The 24,266-nt window shown below is 34.3% G+C and overlaps 1 protein-coding gene across 1 annotated transcript in view; it reads right to left on the bottom strand.

Annotated features, from left to right (window-relative positions):
• The window catches only part of SLC5A12 (solute carrier family 5 member 12), a gene marked incomplete at both ends in the record, with an annotated part of 52,565 nt that overhangs the window by 6,567 nt on the left and 21,732 nt on the right, over positions 1-24,266 (bottom strand). The window contains 7 exons of the mRNA XM_081282243.1: positions 181-284; positions 3,811-3,977; positions 5,674-5,760; positions 11,061-11,128; positions 17,266-17,378; positions 20,769-20,857; positions 21,765-21,894. Coding sequence (XP_081138369.1) covers positions 181-284; positions 3,811-3,977; positions 5,674-5,760; positions 11,061-11,128; positions 17,266-17,378; positions 20,769-20,857; positions 21,765-21,894 — 758 coding nt within the window. The remainder of the gene's footprint in view (positions 1-180; positions 285-3,810; positions 3,978-5,673; positions 5,761-11,060; positions 11,129-17,265; positions 17,379-20,768; positions 20,858-21,764; positions 21,895-24,266) is intronic.

Raw genomic sequence — 24,266 nt, forward strand, 5'->3', positions numbered from 1 at the left:
GAGCCATAATAATCAGGGGAATGTTCTTACATGTTACTTGGGGAGAGTAGACATATGTCTCTGGAAAAAGCCTTTTGTGGTAGACCTGAAATCAAACTAGTAAGATAGCCACATAGTCCACAAATGCAAGAAGGAGCTCTATCTTCTTTAGAGTCAAAAAAAGAAATCCAAGTAACCAACCTGTTATGAAGCTGATGATTACTCCAGCAATAATGCATCCTAAGCAGCCCACAGCACTGTAGTAAAGGTAGGAGAGCGAGTACCAGGTATCAGCAATGATGGGCCTGTGGGTAACAATAGCATATGTCTCCAGTTTCAATTGTTCTGACATTGACATCCACAATGACCTGAAGGACTGTTCAGGCTCCTTTTAGGGCCTGGCATTGTTTAAAATCCAAAAGCTTAACATTTTAATTAGACACTACCTATGCTTCATATTCCACCAGATTCAAATCATCCCTGTATTACAAATATTGCAATGTGTAGACTGAATTACGAGTATTTCATTGAGGACTGTGTCTTCCATTCTTTTTGTATTATTTATATTTCAGGCATGTATTAAGCTCAGAGTTAATGCCAGGAATTTTGACAGCCATTGTCTACATATATGAACTAACAGAAAATCACAAAATGGACTTGGAAATGCATGGTGGAACAAGAACAAAGGATTGTGACAGGATGTGTAAGACTGTACTTCAGTTCATTTTAAAGAATGTTTACTAATCAGAAAAGAGAGTAATCAAGAACACAATTTCATATTCTAAAAAAGGAGGATAATAAACAGGCAAGAGGAAAGAAATAGTATGGCAGTTTGAGAAATATAAAGTTTGATATTGTTCAACCGTAAAACTTATGGAAATGAAGGACTAACTGAATCTTAGAGGAAAAACAGAAGTATGATAAGATAAAGGGGTGTCCATATTCTGTATAGCAAAGACCACCTGCTCAGTGTTCCACTTCACCCTACAGGAAGGCCCAGATAAGTTCTCCACTTACTTCATAGTATAAAGAGCTATATGCTAGATAAAGAGAGTTCATTGCATGTCTTTTGCAGAAAAGGAGGCAGAGATGACTATTCAACTCTTGGGAAATTTGGTAGTGATTCAAATGGAGTCTAGGTGCAGATTTCCCATGGAAGCAATTAGGATCTATTTCCTTTCTCAGTGAAGTAATTGATTTGTTACAATGCCACCATATCCTATGAAACAATGACCCAAAGGCAGCTTAATTTTACATCTTAGAAAAAACTATCCATTTACAGATGTCAGGCATTGGAAAAGGCAACACATAGCTGGTTGCTTACATTCACTCAGCTGGTAGCCTCAATGAATACTACTGCTTAAAAAACTTTTTAATAAATGTCAGAAGACCCACCTTCAGCTTCTTAATGTGCCCTCTTACTTAATATCATATGGAAATAGAAATGGAACTATGCCAGAAATTTCTTTTTCTAAGCTGGCTAACCCTGATACACCTAAGGACATCTTCCCTGTATTAAGAGTCACCATCGCAGGATGGCATCGCAAGTAATAAGACATCCTTACTGCTTACAAAAATAAGCTATGAGGTGAAGATAAAGATGAACTCAGACTGCAGTGTGGAAAGAGTGGAATAAATTAAAATTATTTGTTGTTTCCTCCTTGTTCTTTTCCCTTATAAAAAGAAGGAGATATCCAGGCACAGTGGTGCACCCCTGTAATCCCAGTGACTGAGGCAGGAGGATCTCAAGTTCAAAGTCAGCCTCAGAAAAAGCAAGGAGCTAAGAAACTTAGTGAGACCCTGCCTCTAAATCAAATACAAAATATGGCTGAGGATGTTGCTCGGTCAAGAACCCCTGAGTTCAATCCCTGGTACCCCGCCCCCCCCCAAAAAAAGAATGAGATATACTATATGACCTCAAGGAATTTATTACACAGAGGAAAAATAGAACAGAAAAAAACAGGAAAGAAGGAGAAGGACAGAAGAGAAAGCAATACAAGAGGAAACAATAATAAGGTATAACTGGTGGCACTGGGAGGATTCAGACAATGCCTAGAATGCCTTGGGGGGCTGTTTTAAGCATAGCCTTCAAGATGCCAGGGTTGTAGAAAAGTTTTAAGAATGGAAGGATAATTTGTTTAGAAAAGGTCTTTTCAAATTTTGACTATCTTTGAAATCTAAATATATATATGTGTGTGTGTGTGTGTGTGTGTGTGTGCGCGCGCTCATGTGTGTATAAACATTTAATTTATTTAATATACTTTATGTATATTTATTTATGGGAATATGGGGACACTAATCTGCATCTTGAAAGAGGAGTAGATTCTAAGTAGAAATAAATGTTAAAAGGAATTCCTTTGAAATGAATACCTTGATTAAAAATAGAAAAGAGTGGAGTATATATAAAGTAAAGAGGAGGATCTAGAATAGAAGAAGGGGAAGGGTGGGAAATAACAGGACCCACAGGAAATTTCTACATTTTCTGAAAGGCATTTCATTCCAGGATAAAAAAAAATACTGTCCTTTTTTCTGTAGACAGAAGATTTAAGTTACCTTGGTATGTGTGGCAGTGATGGACTCAGAAAATTGCTTCAGAAGAATACATCTAGTGAACATTTTGGATAGAGTGGATTAGAAGAGAAGATAGAGAAAGGTGAGCAACCAAAAGGACAAATAGAATAATCTCACTGTCCTATCTTTTTTTAATGCTGAGAGTACCCTCAGGACTGACGAGGGAAATGGAAAGGAAAAATATGCCAGGAACAGAGATATCCATAAACATAATTTGCAAAATTATTTGACAATTTTTAGAATGTTAAGCCCAGTGAAAACAAGCCCAAAAGGTAAGCATTGGTGAGAATCAGAAAAGAGTCATTCAAATCTGAGGACCACAAATTCTATATTCCTGGACTTGCCCCTATATTCAGTTAGAATATTAGAATATACATTATTACACTAAGATACAGTGATATACATACACACACACATACAGTGATATATATATATATATATATATACACACACACACACACACACATGTACATATACACACATATACACTACATATATATTTGTGTATGTGTGTGTATATATATACATATATATACATATATATATGTATATATATACACACACACATATATATACATTCTAATTTTATCCTCTCAAAACCCAGTAAAATAAATGCTAAGAACCTCATTTTAAATCAAGGGATTCTAGAATGCAAGAAGTGATCAGTTCCTAATTTGTTCAATGATACAAGTAGATTAATGGTAAAAGCAAAATCCAGATCTAGGTTATTTCTGGTTTGAGAGTCCATGGTATTCTCCCTACATCATAGTTATCTTCTGTATTTTGGTATCTTTGGAGCTCTTAACCCATCCATAAATAGAAATGAAAAATCTTTGTTAGCACATGTGTTCACATAGCTTGATTTAGAAGACATAGTTTCCCAACCTAGTATCTTCATAATCATTTTCCTCACTGTTTACAGTCTCTTCTACTCATAATATTTATTCTTTTAAGGGAACTATGATCCTCATATACACCCATCTATTTTTAAACCTCTACTAGTCTTTTTCTGTTTTACACTCATATCTCCAATTTTGCACTCATATCTTCCAGTTCACTGTTTTGTATACCTGAGTACAGAGAAACAGGTATCTGAAGAAAGCAACAGCCCTACATAATGCTCTTCAGTGCTGGGCTCTGGAATTCTCTTAGGATAACAAAATGCAACTCATCAGCCTTAACCCTGAGGAATGCACTTTTTTCTAAACTGGCGTCCTGATCTCTGAGATGCAATGTCTGACATATTTAAAGGCGACATACCTGTTAGATAGCTCTGGAGGTGCTGCTGTCGTCACATTTGATTGGAAACACTGCTCTGTTGATAGCGGCAAAGGCCATGTCTTAGAATCTGGTGCAGGGTAAATGAAGGCACCAATGGCCACCCAAAATGATAAAGTGATTCCAGTAGTGAGGCCTCCTAGTGCACCCTTGATGAAGAAAGGAAAGTCAATATGAAATTGGACAAAACGGTTTGTTGAAAGAATCATGAAATGAGAAGTACTACACCAAAGAGGTTCTGGGTGTCCACCTCAAATCTTGGTCACCTGTGCTGGAACACAACCAAAACTACCTTCCTGTCAACTCTCCCAATACAGTGTCATTTAGAATTTTATAGAGATCATTATATTTAGATTTCTAACATGAGTTATTTCTCTACCTCTGGTTTCTTTCTCATTATCTAAAAAGATGTTAAAACCTTAATTGCTTGCCAAAAAATAAGTTTCGGAAGTTAAGAAAAACTTAATGGAGACAAAGCAGTCATGTTTCATCAACATCTATTTACACAAAAATTCTTACTGGTGTCTGTCATCCCAAGTGATTCTGGCAGAGTCCACTGACTTCCAAGACTTGGAATTTTTTGTTTGTTTGTTTGTTTGTTTGAGTCTAAATACTAGCAAGTAAGGGTATTTACTCATACTACCAATTACAAGGCAAAAGGTGACACAAATTTAAATATTTGCTTTCCTCTATCTATTATAAGGTGGTTTTCCTGACTAAATAAAAGGACTATTTACTATTACTATTGTTATCTATTTGCTAATATAGATAATAAGTTAAATAGACAATGCATTAAGATCTTACACAGCAACTGCAGATATTTTTGTGACTAGGCAATTGTCTTTCTTCACATTATCTCCCAAGGACATAAATATCCTTGCAAACCTCAATATCATAAAAATGATTAAGACAGAGTTTTTCTAATACAACTGCAGGAGAAGTGTGAAAATGCCCTGAAATTTATCCATCCATCCATCCATCCATCCATCCATCCATCCACCCATCCACCCATCCACCCATCCACTTTCTTTACCCAACCCCCCATGATTTATCTAAAAGAGTTCAATAAGGGCCAGGTAGACACAGATGCCAAATCAGTTGACTTGGTATTTATGGAATACCCTAGGGCATGCACATAAATAAACAAAGAATCAGGTTATCTGGAGTTAAAGACTTTCTAAAAATATATGCATGCGTGGTAAGAGTATGAATAACAATAAGTAAATGGTATTTCAAATTATTTTTATCATATTACATCATAAATGTTAATTTTGATATTTACTCCCTGCATAGTCATTTGAAAAACATTTTCTTGAATTCATACTCCTAGCTTACCAGCCCAGCCAAATGAAGATGGTACAGCTATCATGATATCCCAGTCATGTCCCATCTCCTCCATACACATTAGTTAATCAAGTTAATAAAGCTAGCTACAATTTTAGATAACTACAGACAAAATGAAATTTACATGTATTTTCACTTGAATTTCATTTTCAAACTTCTGTTTTAACTACACTGTTTCTGAATCCAGTGTCTTGTTTAAAGTTCATTTTGTTGTCCCTTAATTGAGAGAAATCTTAATTTAAACCTTAAAAAGTTACCTTTGATACCATGACATATGGTAGTTCATGACCACCCCTTTCCTACTTTGTTTTCTGTTTCTGAAATGGCTTTGCTGAAGTCAGATATGGGAGTGTTTTGATTCTGTTTGATTCTACTATGAATTTTTTTCCTAGCAAAGATAAATAGATTTTCCAACCAGAGGTTAGAGGAAAAAAAGGTGAGGAAATATATCTGGGGTTTTATCTGAGCTGGGAATCACAAAGAGGGATCTAAGATGCTTACCTTCCAGTTCACAAAAGGGAACACAAGTCCCAAAGAGAATAAACCCAGCATTGGTCCCCCACACATGCCGTGGATGCTGAGGGCAGCCTGTGGAATGAAGGAGATCAGATGAGTCTCACAACTCTACTCTATTTGTGGCCTACCAGAACCATCCTTCTCTGGGACTTGATAAAATTTGGTTCAAGTCCTGACTGTGCCATTTCCTTAGGTCAATTCTGGATCCAGTGATAAGCATTGTATTAAAAAAAAGAAACTGAAAAAAATAAATAAAAAGGAAAGTTACATACATATGAACCCACACACATGCTTGTATATATGTGTGAGTATATGTGCACATATGTGTGGTTGTAAAGTGAAAACAGGTGATTTGGATTTGCTTGAAGAAGGTTTCACTTGAGTTGGAACTTATACATTTGTTTATATTTTTATATTATCAAGAGTTATTTGTTTTTTTTTTCTTTTTTTGACTAGAGATATAGGTTAGTGCTTGCCTAACATGTACAAGGGGCCTTGGGTCAGTTACGAGCATCCTAAAAAATTGTTTTTTAAAAATAATATACTGTGTTATATTGTTACGAGTATGTAACAACAATTCCCTTCGTTATATAATGCACCAAAAAATGTGGAAAAATAAAAATAATGTACTAAATAAATATATCTACTACATTTTTTATATCTTAGTTGATAAACTATTTAACTTAGTTTGAACAATTCTTTCTTTCTTCCTTCCTTCCTTCCTTCCTTCCTTCCTTCCTTTCTTTCTTTCTTTCTTTCTTTCTTTCTTTCTTTCTTTTTTTTTTTTTGTCTGTTACCCAGCTACTGCCATCCCACCCATTACAGTTCTAGGATATTGAAGCATTAAGTTCAGACATGTGGAGAGGACATTATACACTCCACATTCCATTTTTTGTCTCTCATGATTATGCTCCATCTCGTTTGGAAATTGAGAGAGTTTGAGAAGTATATTTCCACATCTTTCAACCTCTAAGTTATAGACCCCAATGAACTGGCCAGGGACTTTCTTTAAAGTAATTTTCTGTAAACATAAAACTTAATTCCATGGTCTTCCAAGAGTTAGAAAATACATGTGCATTTATGTGCAAGTGAATGAGCCTATGCAAATGAAGAAACACATAAATATACACTTGTGTGCATGTATTCACACCAACTACTGTCAATGAAGCCCCTTCCAGTTCCTCAAAGCACTTACAGAGGACACATCTTATCTAAGATCTTATCCTGTTTTTCAGGGGCCAACTATATGCAAGACAGAACTACTTGTGTACCCTGGACAAATTTAACCCTCACATCACTCATCTTAGTAGGTAACACTAAATTTTGTATCTGAGAAAATTGGTGCTGAGAGAAAATATCAAAGTTCACTTTGTATTTAGCAAGTGGCAGAGGTAAAGATATAAATTCAAATTGCTATGGCTCCAAATTCCACATTTTCTTTCTAAATGTAGTCTTAAAAAAGAATGTCAAGAGCACAGACCACTATGTCCTAATTCTTCTGTTCAAAGGAAGAGCGATCTTTTGAAAGAATCCACCATTTATAGTTAGAATATTTGAATTGTAATTATTGCCCTGACCCACATCACTAGGATTTGTTGAACTTTCTGTTACTAACTCATATTCATTCAACTGCAGTTTTCTTCTTTCTCTATAAAACTATACAGGGACAACAGACCTTCCAGTCCTCTTCAGTGTTCATATCCAGAACATTCTGTCTTTGTCCAGAAACATGAGCTGCTATGCATTGTTAGTATTGCTTTCCCAGGTTACTTTTTAGTAAAGTCAGCACTTCAGATATGTCTTTGACACGATGGAGCAGGTAAGATTAAAGCCTTCCTTTTCCCCATTATTCTCAATTGAATATTCTTGATATTTCCTCTATTGATCAACAGCACTAATTCATAGTTGCTGTAGTTGCTAAATTTGGAAGCTAATTTACTGGCTATTATATAGAAGATCAATGAAATAGTAAATATATTTCTCTTCCCTCATGAAATAAAAATCAACAAGCTCTTACAAAGTCACTAGCCAGATGCCTTGGGGAAAAAAAAATATCCAAGAGTTTCTGGATTTAAGTGTGTGTGTGTGTTGAAATATAATATACATATGTATTTCTGTGTTGGACAAAGCAAACTACTTTTAACTTTTATATTTCTTTTTGTTATTAAACGTGTTTAATTGGAGGAAGAGTTAAAGGTCATCAAACTCAGTTTTCTCCTTAATGCTCAAAATCCAATCTGAGCTATTCCTACAGGTTAACAGCAATGTCTACAGGAATATGCTTTGTGTTCAGGGTTGACTGAGGAGCTTATGCATAATTAACCTTTCCATGCCTTATTCCTCATGTGTCAAGGGCACATCATAATATCTGCTTCCTAGTGGAGTTTTTTCTGTATTTTTTTATTGTTTTAGTGAGTATTCAATGTTGAATCCAAGAGAAAGTTCAGAATAATGTCTGAGCACCAGGGAGCACATGATAAGGGGCCCAGAATGTGCACTATGACTCACAATCTTCATTGCTGCTATTACCTACCCTGTTAGTGATCTCTAAATTTTCGAAGGATATCCTGTGTTGTTGTAATGTTTTGAGATCTAGAAAGTACTTTCTTCAGGTGAGATTAAAAATGTATCCTCAAGTCACTTCAGCCCTTAGCTGACAGTCCTTAGGATAGGTGTGTGTTGGTTAGAATGATCTTTCTAGAAGGAAGGCTGCAATTCCCTTGATAAAGGGAGATTTTTGTTGCCATTATCTGATCTCTCTCCCCTCTTCCACCTTATTATGGTTCTGTGTCACATATTTCAAGTGAAACAGGTTTCCTTACTGTTGGATTTCCCAGAGTCTTCAATGTATTAATACGTTGTGGATCTGAGAAGGCAATGCAGTGTGCACCCTGTTCCAGTCTTTAACTATGGAAATTTTCTTCCTTGGAACATGTCACACATTTACATTTCACAGGATGACATTCTCCAGGACACACTTTGTAACATTTCAAACTAAAGTCTTACACCAGCATTGCTACACAAGCAAACAGAAACTCTGAAATAAACCAAATTATAAAATGTCAGCAAGAACAAGCACACATTGAACTGGCCTGCCTTTGTTTAAGTGGTCTGTCATTCCTGCCCCACCTACAAGAACATCTCATATGTGTGGGGTGGTTTTGAGAACATGAAATTAAAACTGGCTCTATCCTTCACACTGAGAGATTTGGGTTTCTTTTTCTACATGCAACATCAGAATATGAATAATGTTTCATTAAATCAAATATAGCAAAACTGTTTGGAAAATTAAATAGATCAACTTCATATATTTGTATTTCTTGTCTTGAGAAGTGTCTGACCTAACTTTCCTATGCACATATATAAATATATTTCATTGAATATCAACATCAAGTATATTCAAAAGACACTGAGTTTAAAAATATATATAAGTAAATAGCAGAAAGATCAGTAGAGTAGAGGGAAGAGAACAGAGGGAGGGAGGAGGAGAGGGAAAAGGGAAGTACTGGGGACTGAACTAGGACAAATTATATTCCATGCTTTTATGTCAAAATGAATCCTATTATCATGTATAACTAGAAAGAACCGATTAAAACATAGAAAAATTTCAGTTGCTTTTATGTGTCCAACAAAGTCAGATATGTTCACAAAAATGAATGGACCATCTTGGAGACAAATACATCTCCAAGGAAGCAAAATATCAGGGCTTCATTTCTTGCCTGCCAGCATCTCCTATACTGCATGAACTGTGTGGCACACATGTCAATCAGGAAAGTGAGCCCAGCTCTCATCTAAAGTAGGACAGGCAGGTGAGTGCATCCCTCAATGCACTCCCTACTCAAAGTGTTATTTTTCCCCAGTACTTGGGAAAGTCCTGGCCTTCTCTGGAGCCCCCTCATTTACCAATGCAAATATTTCTGGGAGGAAACAATTTAAAGATTCAAATTAAACAGGTTGACACCTCTTTAAGAATAAATACCAAATGAAAACAACAAGCCTCAAGGCTTCAGAAGCAGATTAGAAATAGAGATTCCATGAATTGTGAAAATAAACCTTTAAAAAATGCACATGAGGTCACTAAAAACAAACTTCACCTAGTTGCCAGTGTTTCTTGTGGATAGGGAAATATCAGTATACTTCAAGCTGTGTAAAAGGATTATAATCAAGCATCTGTGATAAATAGTAAGTTCACAACTTAACAGAAAGGATACTAAATTTTGGTTCCACAAATTATCTTATTTAAACAGTAAGTAATCAAGTCACTTAAATATCTCAGATTTATTCTCTGAATATTAAAATGGAAATAACTGAAGCTATGTAAGTAGTCCTTTGAAAGAGAAAGTAGGATGAACTCTTTTGTGAACTAGGAGATATATATATATATATATATATATATATATATATATACACACACACACACACACACACACACACACACACATATATATATAAAATATGGATTCTATTTTATTAATATCCACTCAATCTTACCATTGCTGTTCACTATCCAGTGGTTTCTATTCATTTACTCTTACTCATTTCTTCAATTAGGCAGCATTTATTGAAAACCCATATCATAGCTAGGCGCAGTGGAACAGACTTGTAATTCTAGTGACTTAGGAACCAACACAGAGGATTGCAATTTCAAAGCTAGCCTCAGCCACTTAGCAAGGCCCTAAGCAACTTAGTGAGACCCTGTCTCAAAATAAATTTAAAAAATTTAAAAAGGGATGGGGATGTAACTAAAGCCCCTTGGGTTCAGTCAATCCCAGGTAGCTGTGAGAACTTAAGCAGGATATTTTCACTCTTTTCTACAATCATCTACAAAATGAAGGTGTTGCAATAGATTATTCTTGTGTTTCCTTGTAATGCTAATGTTTTATGGAACTGGGAGTTGAATATATGAGCAACAGTTTGATTTTGATAATAAAACTTAGTTGTATCCTAATTTCACCACTCTTTAATTGTGTGAGTTTGGGACAATTCTTTGTTTCTTCATCAGAAAAAGGAGTATATTAATTACATAACCCCTTAAGAAAGTTATAAACATTAAATTAGGTAATACATAAAGGGCTATACCTAGTTCATAGTAGGTATTATATATGTTAATTGGTGTTTTCACTATTATGGTTATTATTGATAGAATTTTTAAATTAATTTGAATACAGTGAACTTTGTCTCTATCCATTCTTGTTGTAGCAGTTTCTGCTTCTGAAGATACTTTTGGTTGAAATATTGCATGGATGTTTAATTGGGACCTGATATGTTTGAATATCGGTAGTTGGAGACTAGAGAAATAGTCAAAACATTAGAAAAATGAGTGAGGACAAAGTTTCTATGAAGTTAAATGTGTCTTTTCCCTTGTTAGTTACCTGTACAACGCCCCCCAGGAGAGATGCAGCCACAGCCATGGAGGTGCACAGGATGCCAAATAAGAGACCTGGAAGAAGGAAAGATATGACCATCATTTCCTTCCTTGAGTCCCCAACCAGCACTGCCTAATCCTCTTCCAGGGGATTGCAGTGAGGGCTGTCCACATGTGGACATCACAAGCCCCACCGAGGGAACTAAGGTGACCCTTCCTCTGAGCACTTGCTTTCTCAGGTCAGGTGGAAGAAACCTGAGTCAAGCATCAAATAATTTCTAGGATTTCAGAAAAAAAAATGCCTTACAGAAACAGCATAAAAATGTGGAAAGGGCCCAAACAAATCCAGACTAAATTGATGGAAACTAATACCTGGTGAACCACTCACCAGAAGTGTTCTAAAAAAAGAAGCACTCGCCCTCTTTGGATTTCAGATGGCTAAGTAATATGCATTGCACCTCACCTTTTTTCTAGTCAGGAAAGCTTTCCTGTTTTTCGTTTGTTTGTTTTTGTTTGGTTTTTTCCTCTAGTGCTATATGCACACCGTCCTTAGGACCCTCTGTATATTACATAATCATGTATTTGTCTACGCATCAACATGGGCAGCTTCAGAGTACTGTGCTCCTCTGGTGTCACAGCACTCACTAAATGTGCCAGCATGTACATTTTTTAGGATGTTATCTTCTTTTAAACTATTAAAAAAGCATTGTTTACTGTATATCTTTCTTTAAAAATTATCTTTAAAATATGCTGAATTTCCACAATTGCTTGAAAACTAAAAAAGAAAAGGAGGGATAGACAAAGAGCCAGAGAGAGACAGAGAGATAAATGCACAGGAAACCACTTTGTTCACTCTGTTTGAATGTTCTCTTTCTGCAAAATACTAAGTCCAGTTCCCAGTGTTACTATTAATTTAATTTCATTGAATTCTGAGCATAATTTGGACACTTTAATTCATGCCAGTATTAAAAGTCAAAACTTGATATGTACCCCCCAAAAGTTCACATTCTAAGAATGGACTATAAATTAATTAACTAATTAATCCTATAATTTTCCTCAATTTAGTTTATTCAGAGTAGTGTCTGGTACTCCACAAGTACTATGTGTTTTCCATTATTATGATTTTACTTCAGATTTGGTATTTACTAATTTATCAGTTAAGTATTATGAGAATCTCACTCTTGAAATTGGCAAACAAATTTTGATGCTATATCCTCTAACTTTTCAATAAGACAGAGAAAAATAAGGAAATTCACAAAAACAACACAAACCACGGTTGATAAATAAGCCCTTGTCAAAATTCCAAAATGGCCCTGCTATCTTTAAACTTGATGGATTAGACTGAAGAAAACAATGTTTGCGCTGACTCGGTATTGTTTCATGAAAAAGAAGAGCTACATCTGCCTGAAGAAAAGAGCCAATGATATTTTCTCTCTCTCCTACTGAATGCCCTTCTCCTGGACCAACAGCCATCTGTTCAAATGAAATTCTAGGCAATCATCCTTCAAATTCAGGGGTTCTCCTTTTTTGTGTGTGTGGTGATAGGGAGTCCATTCAGCTTCCTTTCCCATCAAATCTTTACACTACCACCAACTGCAATCAATGTCAACATACACAAGCAGGAAGCTTAGGGGAAATTTGTGTGAGTTCCATGGATACCTGAATGCATGTCACCATGCAAAGCATTGAAGGTGAGGAGAACAAAGCTTTAGAGTTGCAGGAAGTTCTGTCGATTTTCCAAGATCTGCTAGTCATCAGCTAAGATGACTAGAAAAGAAAACACAGGCATAGAGGCACCTCCACCTCAACCCAACATAGCCATGAATATCTGCTAGAAATTGAGTCTTGAACTTGGAACAATGCCCATCCATTTGTGATTAGTACTAACTCAGATAGGAAGTAAAATCAAGACAATTTAACTTCCCAGTTAGCATGGTCAGTATCCATCTCTCTTTCTTCGAACATAAGTAAAAAGTAAAGAGAAATATGGAATCCATGATAAAACAAGGCCAAAGAACAGAATGAATATATTAATCTGAAGCTCAAATTATGATTTTACTTCAGATTTAGTATTTACTAATTTTACAGGTAATCATTATCAGAATCTTACTCTTGAAATTGGATAACTCTCAAATAAAGGAAAGGTCCACTTTCTGAAAATAATCCTCCTGATGAAACAGAAAAAAAAGAAAGCATCTAAAAACTGGCACTCTCAATATTATACAAGAAAACAGAGTCTTAATGAATCAAAGATGTGTAGGTCAAGAGAAAACAAATGAGGTTAAAAGAAAACTAGCAATATAGGGTACAACACCAATAACTCTAGATGAAGATGGACACAGGTGGGTTGAGGCAGGACTACAAAAATAAAATAAAATAAAATAAAAATCATCATATTTGACCAAGAAATTCCACTTCTACCTATTTGTAAAAAAGCAATGAAAATATGTTCACAAAAGTATTTATGCAAGATTAGTCACAACACAATAAAGTCAAACTGAAATAGCCTACATCAATCAATAGACATAAGGTCCTCCATATCTGTGATGTCACATTGCCAGATTCAGCCAACTGTGATTGAAAATGTTTTAAAAAAATGTGTCTGTAATAAACATTTCCAGACTTTTATTATTGGCATTATTCCCTAAATAGTATAGTCTAATAACTATTTACATCCCTATTTACATTGTATTAGGTAATATAAGTAATCTAAAGATAATTTAAAGTATATGAGAAGATGTAAACAGGTTACATGAAAATGTAACACCTTTTTAAGGAAATTGAGGAAATAAGAAAATTGAGTATCATCAGATTCTGATATGCATGGAATGTTCTAGATGCCAGCCCTATGAATGGCTATGGATGTTAAAAAACAAGCTAATTAACCATTGAAAAAATAAAGAGCCTGTGTTATATTCCCACATGACATATTTAACAATTAAAAGAAATGAATTTCTGATATACAAAAAAACACGTGTAATATAAATTTCAAAAATATGCTATGAAAGAAGTCTTACAGAGAAATAATGAGTACTGTGAGATTTCAGACATCCTAGAAGAGGCAATATTAATCTTTACAAGAAAAATAATATTAATACTTGCCTCTAGAAAAAAGTAGAAGTACAGAGTGACTATAAAGGGCATGGGAGTGATGGTAATTATTTATATATTCATAAAAGTTATATAAGTATATGGATTTATCAAAATTCAGAAAAATATTTTTTAACATTAGTCCATTTCATTATAAATAAATTTCTTTACAATAAAAAATACTTGAACTACATGCTCAATTCTAGTTAACAATATACATGCTAAGATTATGATGAAAAATGTGCTGATCTCTGTAATTTACTTTTAAAACTATAAAAATATGATGAATTAATGAATAGACAGAGAGCTAAATAGAAGGTAAAAAAGTGAGTTTAGAATGATGCTAATGAGAGATCTAACTGATGTGTATATCATCCATAATATATATGTGAACTGTAAAGTTTTTAAACTTGGCTGTGTAATTTTATTTTTATAATAAATGGTAAAGAACAGAACAATATAATTAAAATCTCATCATTGTTACTAGATTTTGGTTTTGGAAAGATCAAAACAACATTGAGAAAAACTTGAGTTTCTCAAGTATATAGAGGAAAGGGACAAGTTAGGAATAAAAGTCAAAAAGTGGATTATATAGCAAACAAATAACATAAATTTAAAAAGTATGGCATCACAACTAGTCTTGGTGGCATGCACCTATAATGCCTATAAAATGGACACTGAGACAAGAGGACCTTGAGCCCAAGATTGGCCAGGGCAACATACTAGGATCCCACCTCAGAAGAAAACAAAAAAGTGGAGGGTATAATAGAAAATGAATATTTGTAAATAATAACCACATTTGCTATTAAAAGCAATTTAAATTTTGGGAATCAACGAGAGTTGAGTAAACAGATAAGTACTTTCAAAAACAAAAACAAACAAACAAACAAAACTTCCACTTCTACATTGACAATGAATGGTTTTGGAGATATTATGGGGAAAGCACCTTATTCATAATCTCAGGGAAAGGAAGAAAAAAGGGATGAGGAAGAAGAGAAAGAGTAGGAGGGAGGGGAGAGAAAGAAGCAAAGAGTTGAAGGAGAAAACATGAGTATAATCAATATGTGAGTTAGAAAATAAATGATTAAATTGAAAAATAAAGTGGATTTCTGCTTGAAAAGCTTAGTCCTTCCCTAGTGCATTTTTATTTCTGATTCAATGCCATGGCACAGGGGTGGGCAGTTATAGCTGTTACAAGCAAAGAATAATTTTAAAGTCAATCTAAAGGAATAAAAGACATGCATAGCCAAAACAATTGTTATATAAAAAGTAACAACAGAAAAAAATTTAATTTTTTAACTAAAAGTGGTAACATTTTTCTACCAGATATTTTTGATAAGACTCCAAAGCTATGAATGAAAGTAGATATAATTTGTCCTACAATTGAGAAACAATTTAAGACAATTAATTATGTAATAAAAAACATGTTTATAAATGAAAGAACTTCATATTATTCATTACTATAAAATAACTTCATATTATGCATTACTATTAATAAAAATATAAGCTTGGTGGGTGGTACACACCTGTAATCCCAGCAATTTAGGAGGCTGAGACAGGAGAATCATGAGTCAAAGCCAGCCTCAGCAACAGCAAGGTGCTAAGAAACTCAGTGAGACCCTGTCTCTAAATCAAATACATAAAAGGGCTGGGAAATTATAAATTGACTATATATATATTTTTTCAATGAAGAATACTGAATAAATGATGCTGAAAACAAAGCTGTATAAGAAATAGAAAACAATTTAGATCCTCATCTTAATGTATAAACAAATAATTTAGAAATATCCAACATTAAATGTGAAACATAAAGGTATTTGCAATCTAGAAGAAAATATATGCATGAATTTTGAGTGTAAAATTTTGTACAGATAAGAAAATAATGAAATAAAAGAAATGATCCATATATTTGATCAAATATAAAATTAGAATTTCTGTGTTTCAAAATATGTTTTAAAATGCTATGAGACGTCCTGCAATAGGGTCACTATTTCCTGTATATATACATAAATTTTATAAACAATAAAATATCTAATGGCTCACTAACAAACAAAATATGTCTATGTTTTACAAAAAATAAGCAATTTATTTATCATCTGGGTATGCTTGAAATACTATAAATCAAAAGATTTAAATTAAAGTAAAAAAGTGAGTTATATGCCCATTAATTTGAGAAATTTTTAAAAATACAAACATCAAGCACATAGAGAAGTATGTCACCATTCACTGCACTACTCATTGACTTGACCCTAGTGGAACTGTCTCAATAGGTATCAAGAAATGTCAGCCAGTTTGTATTTCTTAACTTGGTAATTTTCTCCTGGAAATTTGTACAAAGGGAAAAAAATAAAGATGCAGTCAAAGATTATGTGTATGTGTTTTTATCACAGTTTTAAAAATGAAAAAGTAACAATAATATAAAATTTTAAAAGGCATTTTATATACTATTATACAATCATTCAAATATCATATTTTCTAAGAATATGTAATAATTCAAGAAAAGACTTACTGTAGTTTGCTGAGAGAAAATCAGGAACAAAATTGGTTAGATAAAATTTTATTTGTGAAATACAAACATTTTATCAAATTACCTAGATTTTCTATAATGAATAAATGAAGTGTATAATTTACTTATACTTAAAAAGTAAACTTCTTAAAACTATACAATGATAAGTGTTCCAGTGATTATAATCATAATATGCAATCTTATGGTTAAATAAGAAACAATTATTCTTTGAGGTAAGATTACTGGGAGTTTGCTTTTAAGAGATTTTCTTTAGAAAAGCATTTGGGTGTTTTAGAGTAATTGACCATACTGAGCAGAATGTCTTCCTATGCAGATGACTAATATGATCAATACAGCATAATCAAGAGATGTTTGTATGATAAGTGTAGAGCATAAGATATCTGAAAATAAAGTTTATATAAGGTGAATTAGGTAGTCATTACTTTCTATAACCATCCTGGCATCTGTAGAAGTATAAAAATCTACAGAGATTCTTCATAAGTCTCAGTGTGCATTTGTGGCTGTAAGTATATCCTGAATAGCACATGAAAGATTTTGAGATACACCAAATGTACATTCTATGATACGGAGTAAAAGGTCTACCAGCTGTACCTACATAAGCCTTTACTGATCCAGGTGCTCAGCTTGTCAGAGAGATGGGGAAAACAGCTCTTGACAAAATCCTCAAAGGTCACTGTTGCTAGGGCATTGATGCTGGCAGCCACGGTACTAAAGGGAAAGAAAAGCAAGAACATAGTTCAAACTAAACAAGGCTAAGCCATCAACCTGCCCTATCATCCAAGGCAGATAGACAAAGGAGAGGTCTATAAAAAGGAGATGTCGACATATGTCCATGTTCTGGAACTTCGGAGGAATACATAGCCTGTACTCATTCATCATAATTTCTTCTGCAATAATGATCTTTCAATTATTCCACAAACTACACAGAAAAAGTTAGACTTTCATGTTCTGACTCCCATTAATTCCTCTTAATGAATAGTTAATAAGTTAGCAGGGAATAAAAGAGGGAGTGTGTGTGTGTGTGTGTGTGTGTGTGTTTAGGTTGGAGTGGAGCTGGAAGTAATGACTATCTTAACCCAAGAATCAGTTTGCCACTGATTCATAATTCATAAATTAATGTGTCTGCTTTTTAATTCTTTGTACTAGGCATACAATGGTGAACAGAAAAAAACATGGGTCTTACACTCTTAACTAGGAATGCAGATATTTAAAACCAATTATACAATTGATTCCAGTTGTGAAATTGTTAGGAAAACAACAAGATTCCATAAAAACATGCCCCAAAGAGACCTAAACAGACTATCCACAAGATTCCCTTTAGGAAGTGGGAAATAAAGACAGGTATTGAAAGGAGTCATGTAAAGTAAGAAAAGATGTTTGGAGGATGAAGGGAAAATTATATAGAGGCACCTTGACAGATAGGCACTTCTCCTTCTTTTTACATTCTGAAGCCCCCTTGGTAGCTGGAATGCAGAAGAGGTCAGACAGAGAAACAGCAAAACCAAAAATGCATAAGAGTTCTGATGTTCCCTCTGACTTTCCTTCAGAGTTCCCTTCTACTAGATCTAAAACTTGTTTGGATGTCAGAAAGTTTGAAACTTTAGGTTTTCTTTGTAGAATAGCATGAAATCTTATTTAATTCTTCATGTAGACCAGAATATTTTAGCTGCTAAAATAGAAAACTATTAAATTCAAATGGGGCAAAAAAATCACAATTTAAAAACTATTCCCTTTAAAACACATAATATTAAAACTATTCTTTTAAAAATAAATCACCGCTTTCAAAGCACAATTATATAATAGAATGAAAACAAAGTTGAAATTGTAAGAAGATAAACTTCAAAAATATTTGCAGATATTACGATTTATGTACAGACCCAGAAGAATTAGCTTAAAGTAACTAAGGGAGACCTAGATGTCAAGAATATTATGTAAAAGAAAAGCAATACATACATAACAGTCTAACATAAATCAGATTTTAAATCACAGTCATTAAAATTATTTATATTACCATAGTTAAAAATCAGTACATGAATGGAATATAAAAGAGCATTCTGTGAAGCTCTCAAAGACAAAGAATCTAGGAAATAATAAAAGCAGTCTTTCAAGAAGATGGTTTAAAGATGGCTTATTAACTATGAAACAATAGAAAACTGTCTACTAATGTAGAAGTAAAATAAACTAGCAACATTAATTGATTTACTATATTATAAACATAATATACATGCTTTAATGTAAATATACTAACATGGGGGCTGGATGACTTAAAATCATAGAATGGAGAATCCTTTATGACAATGTTATTAATCCAGAAATCATAATGGAAAATTGTGAATTAAAAACTCAATATTTTTTATTTTATTCTTTTTTTCCCCTGGTATAGGGCCTCATGCATGCTAGGCAAGTACTTTACCACTGAGTTACAACCCAAGCCCTTTTAAATTTTATTTTTAGACAGGATCTCACTAATTTGGCCAAGCTGGTTTCAAATTTATAATCCTCCTGCCTCTGTCTCCTGACTAGCTGGGATTACAGGCATGTTCAATCACGCCCAACTAAAGTCTCAATATTTCAAAGAAAAATATGGAAGGCTAGGTAGTATGTTTCAGGTCAGAGCCCTTGCAAGAATACCCCAACAGGGCAATGCATGGAGTCATAGCAGCAAAGCTGAAATTTTAATGATGGCAGAGATGCCAGCAATGTGCAGTACTCATCAGAGAAAACTACAGGCTGCATGCAAAGTCAGCCCAAGAGAAAGACCATATAGGTTGCAACCAGAAAGTCCACATAGGAGGAACTTCTCAAAGTCTTGGGAGTCCACCTTCACCATAAAACACTCCAGATACCAGACTTGAAACTTTAGAACTTAATTTTTACTGCTAAGTTCTTGGTCTTGCCTTGAGACACTAATTCTATTTTTTTCCTATTCCTCTTTTTTTAAATGGAAATGAATACCCTGTACCTGTCCCACTACTGTATATTAAATGTCCATAACTTTGATTTTTACAGGGCTCACAAATGAGCTTGCCTGGAGTCTCAGGAGAAACTACAGTCTTATATTTTTGAGCATTGCTAGAACAGTTAAAATTGTGGATAATTTTGTGATGAAATGAGCCATCTTTTGGGGGGGTGTTTACCTGGGATTGAATTTAGGGGCAGTCTATCACTGTGCCACATCCCCAGCCCTATTTTGTATTTTATTTAGAGACAGAATCTCACTGATTTACTTAGTGCCTTACTTTTGCTGAGGCTAGCTTTGAACTCATGATCCTCCTACTTCAGCCTCCTGAGTCGCTGAGATTACAGGTATGCACAACCACACCGGGTTGAAATGAGTAATTTTACATCATAAGGTAGACACGAACCTTTGGGGTCCAGGTACAAAATGCTATAGTGCAAATGATGAATATCCACTAAAAGTCCATGTGTTAAAGGCTTGGTCCCCAAAGTGGTTCTTCTGTGAGGTGATGGAATCTTTGAGAATTAAGTCCTTTTGGGAGGTCCTTAGGTCATAGAAGGAATGTCCCCAAAGAAGATTATGGGGCCCTGACACCTTCCTATCCCTCTCTTCTACTTCCTGGCTCATGAGCTGAGTGATTTTATTTTGCCATGGCATGCTGCCTCCTTGGAACTCCAAACTAATGAATAGTTGATCAGAGGCTAGAACCTAAAAACTATAAATCAAAATAAGCCATTTATCTTCATAATTTAATTGTCTCAGGTATTTCATTATAGTGATGCAAAGGTAACTATACAGTATCAGAAAAGGTCGAGATAATAAACAGAATGGTGTAGATGAAGGACAATCTAGGCTTACATCCTGCTTCTGCAGTTTACTAACTCACCATGGATAAATTGTCTACCTTGTTAAACCTATTTTTGAATCAGCAAACCAACAATAATGTAAGTACAGTTTTAGTCTCAAATGCTGTGTGACAACTATTGAGCAAATACAAATAAAGCATTCAGTATGACAGTGGACACATAATAAGTGCTAAGCAGATGCTGTTGATTATTACCTCCATTACCCTTGTTATTTCATCATCATTCTCATCGTCATTGTCACCATCAGCATCACATTGTTCTTGATATACTAACCTCAATGTTCCACTAAAGGCACAAGCCACAAAAAGTCCTGGAAGTCCTGGCATTGTGGCAAAGAGCTCCATGACAAAATAAGGCATCAGCTAGGGGGAGAGAAAGAGAAAGAAAGAGAAAGGGTGGGGTGGGGAATAATGCTCTTCTCAGCAATATCAGAAATGTGGGAATGTAGCTTTTCTGTAAAAAAAAAAAGATTTTATATATATATATATATATATATATATATAAAATCTTATATATATATATATATATATATATATATATATATATATATGTATATATATTTTGTACGCCATTTTCTTGACTATTTACTCTGATTGTTAGCAATTAAACCTGAAAAGCAAACCCTTAAAACATGCCTTGATGGCATCCAGATATTATGGTTCCACCTTATACCAGGCTTGTAGCAAAGCAGCCACTCTATGACAAGCAGGATGAATGAACATGCAGGGGAGGAGCAGGAGAATGATTGTTCCTCCAGAACATACTATCTATACATGGAATTTTAAAAACACATTTAATGTAATATGTTGTCATGATATTTAAGCTATGCTAAGAAGACATGATCAGAAATGCTATGGCAATAAGGGTCATTTTCTTCAACTGACAACCAAAGCCAAATTTACCTTCTTCTCTCCCCAGCTTTAAACTGGTCTCAGGCCTTTAGATATTGAAATGTGTTTTGTTGATGTTGTGGTTGCTGTTGTTGTTGTTTTGTTTTGTTTCAATACTCAGTTTGAACCAGGGTATAACAAATGCTAGGCACGTCCTCTACCCCTGAGCTGCATTCCCAGCCTTTAGAGGTGTCCTCTTGTTACATGCTCAATTCCCCTTATTGCAACCTGGTGCATGTGACTCCATCAACAGCAGAGGAGAGAAGCTAAGTCCTTGGGGTTTGAGAAGTGTCCAGAGGACAAGGCAGAACAGACTACACTTCACCAATGATGGCCAGAACCTCACTCATTCCGGCTGTTTCCCCCAAGGAAACCATACCTGGTCTGGTGCTGAGATCATACCAGAAGTCCAAGGATCACAGTCTTTGAAGTGGGAGTACATGATCAATCCAGAGAAGACAGCACACACCAGAATGATCCAGAGACCCAGCAAGTTAAAGTACAAGGCACTAGAAGAGAGCAATGAGCCAACTGGTCACCTCTATGCCATGTCACAATGTAGAAAGGGCACAACCAAAGACTCTAGGTTAATTTCTGAGGAGTCCTTTAGCTCTCAAGAATCATTCGATTATATACTTTTGCATCTGTGAAAGTGTCTTATATTTTTAGACTACTTAACAAATGTCAATAAGGTAAGATTTTAGATGGATAAATGGAATCTCTTTTAAATTGCAATGGTTCCCCCTCCCACCTTTTGCAAAATCTCAGTATGTGTGGTATGAGATCTATTTTCTTGGATAAAATTCCACATACCAATCTCATTATATAACTTTAAGTGATTTTCCCCCCTACTCAATTCAGAAAACTGTCAAAAAAACAACTTACATTTTAACATCTTTTCTTCCAGAGGGATAATGAGATAATGTAGAAATAGACAAGTTATGGAAATATTCACTTTGGTGATTAATTCAGATGAAAGTTTAAGTTGAATTTTTTAAAGATGCTACAAAGTATGAAAAACTTAACACCCTCTTAACCATACTATTTGGAGCTATTCATCTTATTCTATAAGACACAAGCATGCATAATTCCAGTTGGGAGATTTTGTAGAATCCTATGGTTACTTCATATCCATTCAGTCATTTGAAAGTCAGAAGTTTTCTCATATTCTTTTTTAAATGTTCAAATCATTTTTGTTAGTTTATTTTAATTATAAATAATGATGGGTTTCATTGTGGCATACTGATGCAGTCATATATCAATTTTACCCTGGCCTCCTCCCTTTCCTGTTCCCTTTCTTCTACTGTATTGGTGTCCCTTCCATTTTCATGTTATTCCTTTCTTTCCATTCTGGCTCCTACATGTGAAAGAAAACATACGTATTTCACTTTCTGAATCTAACCCACTTTGCTTAACACGATGCTCTACAATTCCATCTATCTTTCTGCAAATTATATAATTTCATTCTTCTCTATGGCTGAATAAAATTCCACTGTATATATGTACCACATTTTCTTTATCTATTCATCTATTGACAGATACTTAGGCTGAGGACATAACTTGGCTATTATGAATTGTGCTGTGATAAACATGGGTATGCATATGTCTTTAAAGTCGCTGACTTTAATTCCTTTGGATAAATATCAAGGAGTGGTATAACTGAATCATAGTGTTGTTGTTTTTATTTTTTTGAGAAGCTTCCATACAGATTTCCATTGTGGTTATATTAATATACAGCCTCACAAATAATGGATCAGAATTCCTCTTTCCCTATTTCTTCACCAACATTTATTATTGTTTGTATTCATGATGATTATCATTATGCTTAGAATGAGATGAAATCTCAGCATAGATTTAATTTTCATTTCCTTGACAGATAAAGATGTTGAACCTTTTTTATATATATTTGTTAGCCATCTGTACTTTTGAGTAGTTTCTGTTCAGTTCACTTGCTCATTTACCAAATAAGTTATTTAGTTATTAGCATTGAGTTTTTCAGATTTTTTATATAGTCTGGAAACCAATTCTTTGTCAAAAGAGTAGCTGGCAATGATTTTTCTCCCATTATGTAAGCCATGTCTTTACTCTGTTAATTGTTTTCTTTGTTGTTCAAGAGCTTTTTAATTTGATACAATCCCATTTGTCAATAGTCACTACTATTTCCTGAGCAACTGGAGTTCTATTCAAGACATTTTTACTGTGCCTACATGTTGAAATGTTTCCCCTGTGTTTGATTCTCAGAGCCTCAGAGCTACTGGTCTTACACCTAGATCTTTTATCCATATTGAATTAACTTTAATATGGAGTAGGAGAAGGATTTCATTTCATTCTTCCACTTTTATATATTCAATTTTTGTAACATCCTTTTTAAAACAAGTTTTCCTCTCTTCACCATATATTTTTGGCACTTTGTCAACAATCAGATCACTACAGATGTGTGGGCTGGTCTCTGTCTTCTATTCTATTCCATTGAAATATGACAATATCATGCTGTTTTTGATGCGGTGGCTCTGTATTATAAATTGAAATTGGTTATTGCAATACCTCAAACATTGCTCTTTGTGTTCAAAACTACTTTGGCTATTCTGGGTATGTTGTTCTTTGATATGAATTTTAGGCTTATATTCTCTGTGTGAAGAATATCTTTGGTAATTTCATGGAGATTGCATTTGATAATATGTTCATTTTACAGTACTAATTCTGCCTACCCATGCATATGAGAGGTGTTTTCATCTTCTAGTGTCTTCTACTTCTTTTTTTTCAGTGTTCTGTAATTGTACTTGTGGACATTTTTTCACCTTCTTCATTAAATATGTATTCCTAGGTATTTTACATTTTATAAAAAAGCTATTGTAAAATGAAATAGTTTTCTTAATTTCTT

The sequence above is a fragment of the Spermophilus citellus genome (assembly GCF_964194105.1).
Source record: "Spermophilus citellus genome assembly, chromosome: 2".
Classification (NCBI taxonomy): domain Eukaryota; kingdom Metazoa; phylum Chordata; class Mammalia; order Rodentia; family Sciuridae; genus Spermophilus; species Spermophilus citellus.